The 13,094-nt window shown below is 47.8% G+C and overlaps 1 protein-coding gene across 9 annotated transcripts in view; it reads right to left on the bottom strand.

Annotated features, from left to right (window-relative positions):
• The window catches only part of LOC139275001 (zinc finger protein 462-like), a 189,675-nt gene that overhangs the window by 17,650 nt on the left and 158,931 nt on the right, over positions 1 to 13,094 (bottom strand). For 7 of the 9 annotated variants that reach the window (XM_070891840.1, XM_070891842.1, XM_070891841.1 and 4 more), the window contains 2 exons: positions 4,385 to 4,451; positions 4,133 to 4,281 (listed from right to left, as the gene is read on the bottom strand). The exons of the other annotated variants lie outside the window; for them this stretch is intronic. Coding sequence is in view for 2 of the 7 variants with exons in the window: in XM_070891834.1 (XP_070747935.1) it covers positions 4,395 to 4,451 (57 nt within the window). In the remaining 5 variants the exon portion in view is untranslated. Of the gene's footprint in view, positions 1 to 4,132; positions 4,282 to 4,384; positions 4,452 to 13,094 lie in introns of those variants that run through there. 9 annotated transcript variants of the gene reach the window in all.

Raw genomic sequence — 13,094 nt, 5'->3', positions numbered from 1 at the left:
TGGCTCATTATCAACTGACTCGCACCCGTGTCCAGCTCCATTGATACAGGCACACCATTCAGCTTCAAATTGACCATTATCAGTTGGCTCTTTGTCAGGAACGAATACACTTCCTCCTCGGGTATCTTGGGTTGCATATCCGGGCCAAAACTAGACTGGTCATCATCATCAATGTGATGAGCAGCAGTACGCTTGCTCAGTTGTGGGCACATTTGCTGAAGATGTCCCACTTTTGAACAGTCTTTACAGATGTACTGTTTAAACCAACACTGATGAGGCCGATGATAGCCCCCACAATGCCAACAGGGTGAAATCGGATTCGTACCAGTTGGCAGACTTTGAGCAGCTACAGGTTTCACATAAGCAGTCGAGTAGGCCCTGCCATAAGCAGCTCTGCCAGATGACGACACAATCTTGTTTACAGTACTTGCCGTGGAGCTCTGACTCTTCGATGATATCTGCCTTAAATTATCATCAGTCACCATGCATGCCTGGGCAGTCGCGATGGCCTTGCTCAAATCCAGCGTATCTGCAGCCAATAATTTCTGAAGGATCACATCATGGTTGATGCCTATCATGAAAAAATCTCGCAGCATGTCTTCCAATGCGTTTCCAAACTTACACGGCTCAACCAGACGTGTTAGGTCGGCGATGAATCCCGACACATCCTGGCCCTCAGCACGAACATGTGTGTAGAAGTGATAGCGTAAGATGATCCCCTCTTTTGAGATGTTCACGCACCAAAGTGCACATATCCCCATACTCTTTGTCCTTTGGACGTGTAGGTGAGAGAAGATTCTTTAAGAGGCCATAAATTTTTGGACCACAAACGGTGAGCTGTACTGTGCCTAACTGCATCACCAGCTTCCTCCATTTTGTTGGCCACGAAATACTGATCCAGGCGGTCAATAAAATCCACCCAATCCTTGCCATCCACGAATCTCTCCAGAATTCCAATGGTGCCCATTGTGCATGCGAAGGTTCTTAAGTTACCTCGTCACCAAATGTAATGTATATAATGACTCGCAAGACTTGTTACTGTAAACTCATTCAGGTGCAAACCTGGTTCAACTTTATTCGTGCCCGAAGTGCCCACATGACATGGTGCTCACTCTTATATACCAGGACCCGCACACACACGTGTACAGCCCGAGGACCTCTGACAGTGGTGCCCCCCCCCCCGCCCTGGTGTCTAGTGACCCCAAGCATCAATACATACCAAAAAGAATTAATAAAACTCCTTTCAAACAAAAGTCATACAATGACCAACCTTCTTGGCAAAGGCAGAAATCTTTTGCTACAAGCCCCTACTATAGCAGAACTCTGTGATCACTGCGCCTGCTTTTCTGAAGCAGGACTTTGTTGCTGATATTCCTCCCGGAAAAAATCTAGAGCCAAAATTACCCTCTGCCCCAAATGGGGTGTACATTCCGATTTAATTGATGATTTACCTCTCCATTTGATGGGGCAGTGATTAAGAGTGATTTTGCCCTCTTTTTGTGTTGGGGCAGTGTTTCGGGCAGCAGCGGGGCTGGAAGTAGGTTGGGAGCGGGGTGGAAGGCGAGCAGTGTCATCAGTTAAAGGGCGGGGGGTGGGGGGGCACTGCAAGTTCTGCAACCTCTTTAGTGGCACCACTGGGCCACCAGGGAGGGCTTTGGCAAGGCCAGCGGTCTGGCACCCAAGAGCGAGTGACGGGCTGCATGTTGGCGGCCTGGCCGCACCTGTGGTCGCCATTATCAGGCCGACTTCAGAGTCAGCCGACAATTAAAATTAAATGGCGGCCGCGGCAGAATGCCCTCCCCTTTAAGCGTGTACGCGCTGCCCAGCAACTTCCTGATGGGGAAATCTGTTGGGGGCACCGACTGGTGTCTGCTCTGCTCCCGTAGGGCAATTTCCCTCACAGAGTGATAAGGGGTCACCGCCGGGCGGTAAGGGGTTGCTGACAGGAACACGGGCAGGGCGGTCACCTTCTCCGCCTGAAAAAGTGACGAGGGCAATGTCCCAATTGTCGGCCACTCCCCCTTGACTGAGCAGTAACTCCTTTCCACACCGTTGGCTCTTAAAAAAGGGGCCATCTTGGCCCCCTATTCTCCTATTCTTCATGCTGCACAAACTACACCACCGATGCACCGTGAATGAAAGTTAAGCTCCATGAAACTGAATTAAACTCCCACTTGCCTCATCCACTCTCTCCTCACCTTACATCCTTACCCCTCCCTCTCCTCTTTCCTCTCCCAACTCATCCCCACCCCCTTACCCTCTCCTCTATCTAATTCTTCTCCTCCTTTCTTTCCCATTTCTCTCCTCTTTGCATAACCCTGTAGCAGCTAGCTGCACTGTCGTCACTCTACCTTCCTTTCCTTCTCGTTACCCTCCCCATCCCCAGTGTCTATTCTCCTCTCCTCTTATCCTCTTTCCCCTCCCTTCTCTTCTTCGCTCCCCTCTTGTCAACCCCTTCCTTTCCTCGTCTCCTGACCCACTCCTCTCCTTTTCCCTTCCTTGTCTTCGCCATCATTTCCTCTCACTCTCTCCTCAACCCCATCCAACTTTTTCTTCACTCCCTCCTCTTTTTCTCCCCTCCTCTCTCCATCTCCCTACTGCTCACCTCACCTTCTATGCTCTCCTCTCATTCTTCCCCCCACCTCTTCACTCCCCTTTACCTGACTTGCTTTTTTCCTCCCCGCTCACTCTCCTCCCTCACCTCTGTCTCTCCTTAGTCACCTTCCAACTGCCTCTATTCTCCTCATCTGCCTTCAATATCTTCCCATCCGCTAACTCTGCTTAGTCTGAAGTGGTCTCGACTCCCCAAGTGCAACACCACGGGAGATTAATTAGTTACAGAAAAAAATGGATGTGTCCTTTAAATGATGACATTAAAAAAAATGTTTTTTAATTGCTTCTAACAATGTCCAAGTATAGCTCTTTATCTCCTTTGGCCCTGAATTTGAAACTGACCACAACTTTTGGATTTGGTGCACATGCAGAAACCCGAAGCTGGGGTCTGTCAATGACAGCTCCACAACTGGCTGTGCCCCACCTCCACTTGACCCCCACAGAAATCAGTGAAATCGCATAAATCACTGAAACAGACGGAAACTTCGGCTCTACCGCAGTAAGTACACTGTTAAATTAAAAGTTCCATCCAAAGAGATTAGATATAATTGGGGCTTTAACAGCGTAATAATTTTAATTTTGTGCAGTGTGAGATTTGTTCATTTTAAGAAATGATTTAAAAACATTTTTAAGTTTGTGCATCTTTATTTTCGGTTTGCTTTTTCCCCATGTGAGAGCTCCAACCTTTGTTTTGCTCTCTCTAACTATTTAAAAAAGTTGGGGGTCGAAATTGCCCATTTTGCACCGCCCGCCACTGGGGAGCACCTGTGTAGAGCTGACCAACTCGCCCCAGTAGTGCCCTGGAACCCGCCCCTACAGGAAGTGGAGCGCATCCTTCCTGTGATGGGTGGTAACTGCAATTTTGCGGTCGGAGCAGAACTTCTGTGCCGGGTGAAGGTAGTCCAGCCCCGAGTCGGTTACTGCCCCCAATCGAGGCGCTGGGGAATTTCTCCCCTTTAGAATATTAAGGGCTTACCCACTTCCTTGTTTGCTGTCTGTGAGAATTCTGCCTTTTGATTAGCTGCTTAGACAGCCTGTTGATGTCACAACAATTCACAAAATGGAATCCCTATTAACTTCCGTTGAATTGAATTCAAGGTCAGAAAACTCAAAGCTCTCGACACGGATTGCGAGATCCCTGTGTGGAGTGTCTTCGCTTTGCTGCTGGCTGCAAATTCCGGGCCAATATTCAGCTGTGCATCTGGCAAGCCTGGAAACTTTGTAATATGAATATGAATCGGTGATATGCAGGCAGGAATATCAGGAAATTATACACAAGTTTAAATTACCTCTTGGGTTCTCCTTAACGTATTAAAATACACTGGTTGAATCCACAGCTGGAAATCCGTGTCATATATTAAATGAGTGAAGGCCTACTTTCTGATTGCATTTATCCTATTTAGTGTCTCAACTTGTGATAAACACCATGTGAAATTTGTTAGTATGTAGGCTTCCAAGATTCCTACTGATAACCTCTTTCCAAATTATGTTTGCATTTAACTAAAAGGCTATCCATGTATTATTCACTTTGCCATAATGATGTTTATTTAAGCAAGTGAAATGCTACATGTGATGTAACTGTATCAGATCAGCAGGCAACAATGATTCATTTGCTTCATCGATGTCATGGCTTGTGGCTGTAAGTTTTAAGAAATCCTGATGATGAAACTGCAATTCAAGAAAACAATTTTTTCATGTTATTAGTTTTTCAGTGTGGCAAGTAATAAATGGTTGTTAAAGCTGAATTCTTAACATACATTACTCATAGTACCTTCTCTTGTTTAATTTGTCCTAGTGTACTGGATGTGATAATAATGGACTCTCAGATTGGTAATAGACTAAAAAATAGAAAAATATATCATTAAGTTTTTGTCATGCAATTAGTATATGTTACCAAATTCTGTACAATTCAAAATAATGCACAATATGCTTGACTTAGATAAAATATACTAACAGCATTTTTCCAAAAAATGCCACAGTTATTAATGCTATTAGAATTCTATTCTACATTACATGAAATTGTTCAAAGAAAGGTTTCGACACTTGTGCTGCATGATATGGTACAAGTAATTACTAAACCGTCTTTTGGATTAGACGTAAAACTGAGATGTTCCCAGGGATTTTATCTGAGATCTTTCTTATCTGTAATGCTCAAAAATACATTATTGGTTCATACTGGGGGTATTCTTATCGTGAAAGTACCCTACAGGATAAGAAAGAAATTTAGAGCGGATGCTTTAGAAACTGAAAAAGAATATATAGAATTGATGTACTAATGAAACATCAAGTCGATAGTTTAGATTGTGCAGCGCCCCGTTCGGGGCGATAACTTTCACAGGAGTTCAAAAATATCGCCGGGCGCTGTGCAAGTGAAGCCGATGCGAACTTTGGGTTTAATGCTCCGGGAAGGAAGTGGAGCGCTAAATCAAGCGCTACCACTTCCCTTGGAGCGCTAAACCAGGCAAGAGGGGTGGTAGCGGCAGAGCGTTGCACAATGTCCAGTGCAGCGCTGCCGGGATCCGAGGTTCCTTCCCTCCCTTAAAGGGAAGGACCATTGCTGGAGGCTCGACAATAAATCAACACCCCTGCTCATCGAGGGGGAGTTCGACAGAGACAATGGCAAGTTGAACGGCGATTCACACCATTGCAAGAGACAATGCGGCCAGTAATGGGGCCATCAACACCTGTTAATGGCGCATTCAAGTAAAGTCACAGGGGCAGACAGGGACGATCGACTGGCAAGGGAACTTTTGTTTCCAACAGCAGCTCATGTTGGAGGCGTGGAGGCACACACTCAGCCGGAGTTTGCAGAGATGAGCAAAATACCTGCAGAAATTGCAGAAATGAACGCTGGGGGAAATCGCTGGAAGTTGAAGTTCAGCGAGTTCATGTGGAGCACGTATATAGTTCATACACCAGGAAACCACCGATAATGATGAAAGTGCTCCTCAATGGCATCCCAATATCAATGGAGCTAGACACAGGTGCCAGCCAGTCCCTGATGGGTATCAAACAGTTCGAAAAGTTGTGGGCGTCCAAGGCCAGGAGACCAAAATTATTGCCGATTGACGCACAGCTACGGACTTACACAAAGCAGATCATTCCGGTGCTAGGCAGTGCCACGGTAGTCGTGACCCACAAAGATTCGGAGAACAGGTTGCCACTCTGGGTTGTCCCGGGGGACGGTCCCGCACTACTGGGGAGGAGTTGGCTTGCTGTCATGGACTGGAAATGGGGCGATGTCAATGCAATTTCTTCTGTGGAGCTAGTATCATGCTCACAGATCCTGGACAAATTTGACTCATTATTTCAAAATGGCATCGGCACTTTCATGGGGGCCAAGGTAGTGATTCACATAAACGCCGACGCCAGGCCAGTACACCACAAGACCAGAGCGGTGCCGTACGTGATACGGGAAAAGATAGAAGGCGAATTGGACCGCCTGCTGAGGGAAGGCATCATCTCGCCAGTTGAATTCAGTGACTGGGCGAGCCGGATCATGCCGGTGCTCAAGGCGGATGGGTTAGTCAGGATATGTGGTGATTACAAGGCCACCATCAATCGGGTGTCACTCCAAGACCAGTACCCGCTACCGAGAGCGGAGGACCTCTTTGCGATGCTATCTGATGGCAAACTTTTTTCAAAATTGGACCTGACCTCAGCTTACATGACCCAGGAGCTGGTGAGTGATTGAAGAAGCTGACCACCATCACAACACACAAGGGGTTGTTTGAGTACAACAGATGTCCGTTCAGGATTCGCTCGGTCGCCGCGATCTTCCAATGAAAGATGGAAAGCCTCCTCAAGTCGATTCCAGGGACGGTGGTTTTTCAGGACAACATCCTCATCACGGGTTACGATATTGAAGAACACCTCCACAACCTGGGGGAGATGCTACGCAGACTGGACCGGGTAGGGCTGCGACTGAAAAAGGCGAAGTGCGTCCTCCTAGCTCCAGAGGTACAATTCCTGGGGATGAGGGTAGCAGCGGACAGGATCAGTCCTTCTGCATCCAAGACGGAAGCGATCCAGAGAGCACGCAGACCCCGTAACACGACGGAGCTGCGTTCGTTCCTGGGGCTCCTGAACTATTTTGGTAACTTTCTTCCCAAATTGAGCACGCTGCTAGAGCTGCTACACGTGCTCCTACACAAAGGTCGCGCATGGATCTGGCGGGACAGCTAGGAAAGGGCTATTAATAGAGCATGTAATTTGTTATGTTCTAACACTGTTAACACTATACGACCCATGTAAGAAACTTGTGTTAACGTGTGATGCGTCGTCCTATGGTGTCGGGTGGATGTGTATATGCGGTAAAGAAAATGCACCAGTACCTGTTTGGCTGGAAATTTGAGCTGGAGACAGATCACAATCCCTAACGTCCATTTTGGCCGACAACGCCATAAATGCAAACGCATCGGCCTGCATACAGAGGTGGGCACTCACGTTAGCAGCCTACGACTATACAAGTCGGCACAGACCGGTCACCGTAAACTGCGCCGATGCACTCAGCAGGCTCCCACTAGCCACCAGTGAGGGGGCGACCGAGCATGGTGCTGAGATGGTCATGGATGTTGAAGCTTTTGGAAGCGAAGGCTCACCTGTGACAGCCCGTCAGATTAAATTCTGGGCAAATAGAAACCCGCTATTGTCTCTAGTCAAGAAATGTATCCTGAATGGGGACTGGGCAGCCACGTACAGGGCATGCCCTGAGGAATTTAAACCATTTCACAGGCGAAGGGATGAACTCTCGATTCAAGCCGATTGTCTACTGTGGGGAAACCGAGTAGTCATGCCCCAGATGGGCAGAGAGGTGTTCATCAGAGAACTCCACAATGAGCACCCGGGCATTGTCACGATGAAGGCAATTGCCAGGTCACATGTTTGGTGGCCAGGGATAGACGCAGATCTGGAACTTTGTGTTCGCAGGTGCAACATGTGTGCTCTGCTGGGCAATGCGCCCAGGGAAGCCCCCCCATAGCCCCTGGCCATGGCCTGCCCAGCCATAGTCACGCATCCATGTGGACTACGCAGGTCCTTTCATGGGAAAATTTTTTTTGGTTGTCGTAGACGCCTACTCCAAATGGATTGAGTGTGACATTTTAAATTCAAGCACATCCTCTGCCACGGTAGAAAGGCTACGGGCAATGTTCGCCACCCACGGTCTACCGGACGTCTTGGTCAGCGACAATAGCCCATGCTTCACAAGCACTGAATTCCAGGACTTCATGGCAGGCAATGGAATTAACCATGTCAGAATGGCACCATTCAAGCCGGCCTCAAACGGCCAGGCGGAACGAGCAGTGCAGATAATCAAACAGTGGAAGCTCAGAATCCAAGGGGGTTCCCTTCAAAGACGCTTATCACGCCTCCAATTGGCCTATAGATCCCGACCACACTCGGTCACAGGGGTTCCACCGTGGGTGGCGAACATTGCCCGTAGCCTTTCTACCGTGGCAGAGGATGTGCTTGAATTTAAAATGTCACACTCAATCCATTTGGAGTAGGCGTCTACGACAACCAAAAAAAAATTTCCCATGAAAGGACCTGCGTAGTCCACATGGATGCGTGACTATGGCTGGGCAGGCCATGGCCAGGGGCTATGGGGGGGCTTCCCTGGGCGCATTGCCCAGCAGAGCACACATGTTGCTAATGAAAAGGACGCTCAAAACCCGGTTATCCCTTATACACCCCACCACGAAAGAAATTGTCGAGAGCAGGCGCCAGCCACAATATGACTACCATGACAGGAATGCGAGGGAGCGATGTACTGATGTAAATGTTCCTGGTTTTGTCCTCAACTATGCTGCAGGGCCCAAATGGTTCGCAGGCACTGTGATTGCCAAAGAGGGAAATAGGATTTTGGTCGTTAAACTTACCAATGGAAAATCTGCCACAAACACGTGGATCAAACAAAAAGGAGGTTCAGCAATCCCATTGAAGAAGCAGAGGAAGAACACGACGTTGAGTTCACTCCACCACAGGTGACCGAACACTGGAACCAAAGGGAGGAGAGCCCAATCACTGTAGGCAGTCCGGACTGGCCTGAGGCACCGCAAACAGCAGGCACTCAGGCCAGCACCCAACAACCGGAGCCCCAACTCAGGTGCTCTACAAGAGAGCGTAAACCACCAGAGAGACTCAATCTGTGATCCCAATAAGACTTTGTGGGGGAGGTGATGTCATGTATTCAACCAGCATTGTAACCCATGTATAATCTGACCTAAGTTGTACACTGTAAGAACAATGATCACTAAGTGGGAGACACTCCTAACCTGGACCTTCAGATACAAAAGGGGAAGCTCCACCCACCTTCATCACTTGAGTGCTAAGGAATAAAGGATAGGTCACAGACTGACTTTCTCTCAAGCATGGGCCTCGTGTGCATTTATACTGTATCGTAAGGACCTATCACTCTTCTCCCCGGGTTCTGCCACTGAAGCTGGAAAGTCGCCTTTGGATCCGATTTTCTTCCTCTGGAGTCCTGCCACCGGAGCCTGAAAGGTGCATTCGGGTCGTCCCAGCTGGATTTCCACGCAGTAGTGCTGAGCGTTCTGTGCCTCGGGTGCTGTGCTGGTCTGCTTTCTGGTGCCGGGTCCCCCTTCAAGTGAGGGCTTGCTGTGGCTCCAAATGCGGAGGACGTCGATCGCTGGAGGGGTGAAGTCTTCCCACTTCCAATGGATCTTCTCCATCCACCTTCTTTGGAGTAGCGTTGGTCCATCACCTGCAACAATCCACAGAGGTAACCTGTGCACCGTGCCATCATGGAGTACCTTTACATTCGAACTACAAAAGACTGGGATAAGTTCATCGGTGTAGGTGCGCAGCTTTGCCTGAAACGGGGCCAACTTGGTCGTTCAGCTTGATTGTCCCATAGTCTCTCAAAGGCTTCTTATTCATTACTGACTGGCTCGCCCCCGTGTCCACTTCCATGAAAATTGGAACACCATCTATCTCGACTTCCATCCTCAACGGGGAACACTCGGTGGTGCAGGTAAACATGCTATATACCTCATCGTGGGGCTGAGCTGCCTCTCTGCTTATCGTTTCATAATCCGCGCAGGATTCATGGCCATTTGCAGACTCTTCATCGACAGTGAGTCATATTTTTCTTACACATTTACTGGAAGTGGCCCTTTGTGCAGCAGCCCTTGCATACATAGTCTTTAAAGCGGCACTGGTGAGCCCTGTGATTCCCTCCACAATGCCAGCATGGAGCTACTCGATTAGCCCCCACCAGCGGACTCTGAGTTAAGGGACTCGGAGGCTGAGATGGTTCGCGTTCTACAGTCCACACTGTGCACAAAACCTGCCGGGTTTGAGTCCTGAGAGTGAGTCATTTGGCTAGAACCGCAGGTCGAGGTCATGAATGCCTGGCTCACAGAGATGGCCTTCTGCAGTGCGACTGTGGTATCCACCGACAGTAGCTTATGAAGAAGGCCCTCATGGCCGATTCCAATGACAAAAATGCCCCGTAGCGCTTCGTTGAGGTGGTCGCCGAAATCACACGGTGCCGCCAGCCTCCTGAGGTCTGCGACGTATTTCGCGATTTCCTGGCCTTCAGGCCGTTGGTGGGTGTAGAACCGGTGTCCGGCTGTGAGGGTGCTCTCCTTGGGCTTGAGTTGCTCATGGATCAGTGTTACGAGCTCCTCATACGTCCTGGTGCCAGCAAGTCCCTGATGAGGCCATAGACGGTGGGCCTACAACTGGTTAGCAGGATAGCTCTGCGCTTATCAACCAGTGTGGCCGGATCGTCTCCTGCCAGGTCGTTTGCTGTGAAGAAATGTTCGAGCCTCTCCACGAAGGCGTCCCAATCATCACCATCGGCGAACTGCTGCAACGTACCAAGGGTAGTCATTTTCGCGTGAAAGTCTGTAATCTTGTCGGCAATTGTTGTGTCTTGGATGGTCTAATAATGACTCCATGAGGCAATGTGCTGCACTTGAACTATCGTGACCTTAGTCCTTTATTTGTTAACTCCAGAGTGAGGATCACACCTGGTGGCCTGCTTCTTATACTAGGCCAGGCACACCTGTACAGGCAACCTACAAGTCTCCCACTGCTGTGCCCTCAGTTGGCACACCTTGTGATAGTACAAACAGTAGGCATGTAGAGTAAATGACAGCCCCCTTGTGCATATGCGCAAAAAAAAGGGACGTTTTTGACATGACCGCTATGGGCACGCATGCCTAGTACAGCTCCCGGTCTACACTTATCCACTTTTAAAGAGCCAGTTGTGTGTGAGAACTTTAATTCTTAGTGGAAAAATCGGAGCTGCAATGCAATATGCAATGTGGCTCGAGAACCAAGAATTCCTTACAGGGTGAAGTGGAGGCACTGATTACTGTAATTGAGGCCAGATGGCACGAGCTGGACAACAGCAGAGGTCACATAAAGAAATTATTAAATTGAAGAGAGTGAAACAAAGGGTCAGAGAGAAACACACGGATTGTTAAAAAAAAGGTCAGGTAACTATTACAGGATATCCTTGTGCATCTTCGAGGAGCATACATGAAAGGTGGCTGTAATACTATCACAGGCAAGCCAAGAAGACCTATGTCTACTTGTATGGAAGATGATGGGTAACAAATAAATGTTGTTCAAGGCACTGGGAGAATTTGCTGCTCTTCTTCAAATAAGAATCTTTTTGTTCGCCTCAGAGAAAAGATCAGATCTCAGTTTAACATCTCATTTGAATGACAGCACCTCCAACAGTACATGAAATGGATGAACTTCAACAATTGTACATCCCTGTCTGGAGTAAAAATAAAACAGGGAAGGTGGCTCAACTGTGGCTAACAAGGGAAATTAGAGATAGTGTTAAATCCAAGGAAGAGGCATACAAATTGGGAAGAAAAAGCAGCAAACCTGAGGACTGGGAGAAATTTAGAATCCAGCAGAGGAGGACAAAGGGTTTAATTAGGAGGGGGAAAATAGAGTATGATAGGAAGCTTGCTGGGAACATAAAAACTGACTGCAAAAGCGTCTATAGATTTGTGAAAAGAAAAAGATTAGTGAAGACAAACGTAGGTCCTTTGCAGTCAGATTCAGGTGAATTTATAATGGGGAACAAAGATATGGCAGACCAGTTGAACAAATACTTTGGTTCTGTCTTCACGAAGGAAGATATAAATAAGCTTCCGGAAATACTAGGGGACCGAGGGTCTAGTGAGAAGGAGGAACTGAAGGAAATCCTTATTAGGCAGGAAATTGTGTTGGGGAAATTGATGGGATTGAAGGCCGATAAATCCCCGGGGCCTGATTGTCTGCATCCCACAGTACTTAAGGAAGTGGCCCTAGAAATATTGGATGCATTGGTTATCAGTTTCCAACAGTCTATCGACTCAGGATCAGTTCCTATGGACTGGAGGGTAGCTAATGTAACATCACGTTTTAAAAAAGGAGAGCGAAAACAGGTAATTATAGATCGGTTAGCCTGACATCAGTAGTGGGGAAAATGTTGGATTCCATTATTAAAGATTAAATAGCAGCGCATTTGGAAAGCAGTGACATGATCGGATCGGTCCAAGTCAGCATGGATTTATGAAAGGGAAATCATGCTTGACAAATCTTTTAGAATTTTTTGAGGATGTAACTAGTAGAGTGGACAAGGGAGAACCAGTGGATGTGGTATATTTGGACTTTGAAAAGGCTTTTGACAAGGTCCCAGACAAGAGATTGGTGTGCAAAATCAAAGCACATGGTATTGGGGGTAATGTACTGACGTGGATAGAGAACTGGTTGGCAGTCAGGAAGCAGAGAGTCGGGATTAACAGGTCCTTTTCAGAATGGCAGGCAGTGACTAGTGGGGTGCCGTAGGGCTCAGTGCTGGGAACCCAGCTATTTACAATATGCATCAATGATTTGGATGAAGGAATTGGGTGTAATATCTCCAAGTTTGCAGATGACAGTAAGCTGGGTGGCGGTGTGAGCTGTAAGGAGGATGCTAAGAGGCTGCAGGCTGCATTGCACAGGTTAGGTGAGTGAGCAAATGCATGGTAGATGCAGTATAATATAGATAAATGTGAGGTTATCCACTTTGGGGGCAAAAACACGAAGGCAGAATATTATCTGAATGGCAGCAGATTAGGAAAAGGGGAGGTGCAACAAGACCTGGGTGTTATGGTACATCAGTCATTGAAAGTTGGCATGCAGGTGCAGCAGGCGGTGAAGAAGGCAAATGGCATGTTGACCTTCATAGCTAGGGGATTTGAGTATAAGAGCAGGGAGGTCTTACTGCAGTTTTACAGGGCCCTGGTGAGGCCTCGCCTGAAATATTGTGTTCAGTTTTGGTCTCCTAATCTGAGGAAGGACACTCTTGCTATTGAGGGAGTGCAGCGAAGGTTCACCAGACTGATTCCCGGGATGGCAGGACTGACATATGAGGAGAGACTGGATCGACTGGGCCTGTATTCACTGGAGTTTAAAAGGATGAGAGGGGATCTCATAGACACATATAAAATTCAGGACTGGACAGTTTA

Source organism: Pristiophorus japonicus, chromosome 10, assembly GCF_044704955.1.
Source record: "Pristiophorus japonicus isolate sPriJap1 chromosome 10, sPriJap1.hap1, whole genome shotgun sequence".
NCBI lineage: Eukaryota > Metazoa > Chordata > Chondrichthyes > Pristiophoridae > Pristiophorus > Pristiophorus japonicus.
This window is presented reverse-complemented; position numbering and strand designations above follow the sequence as displayed.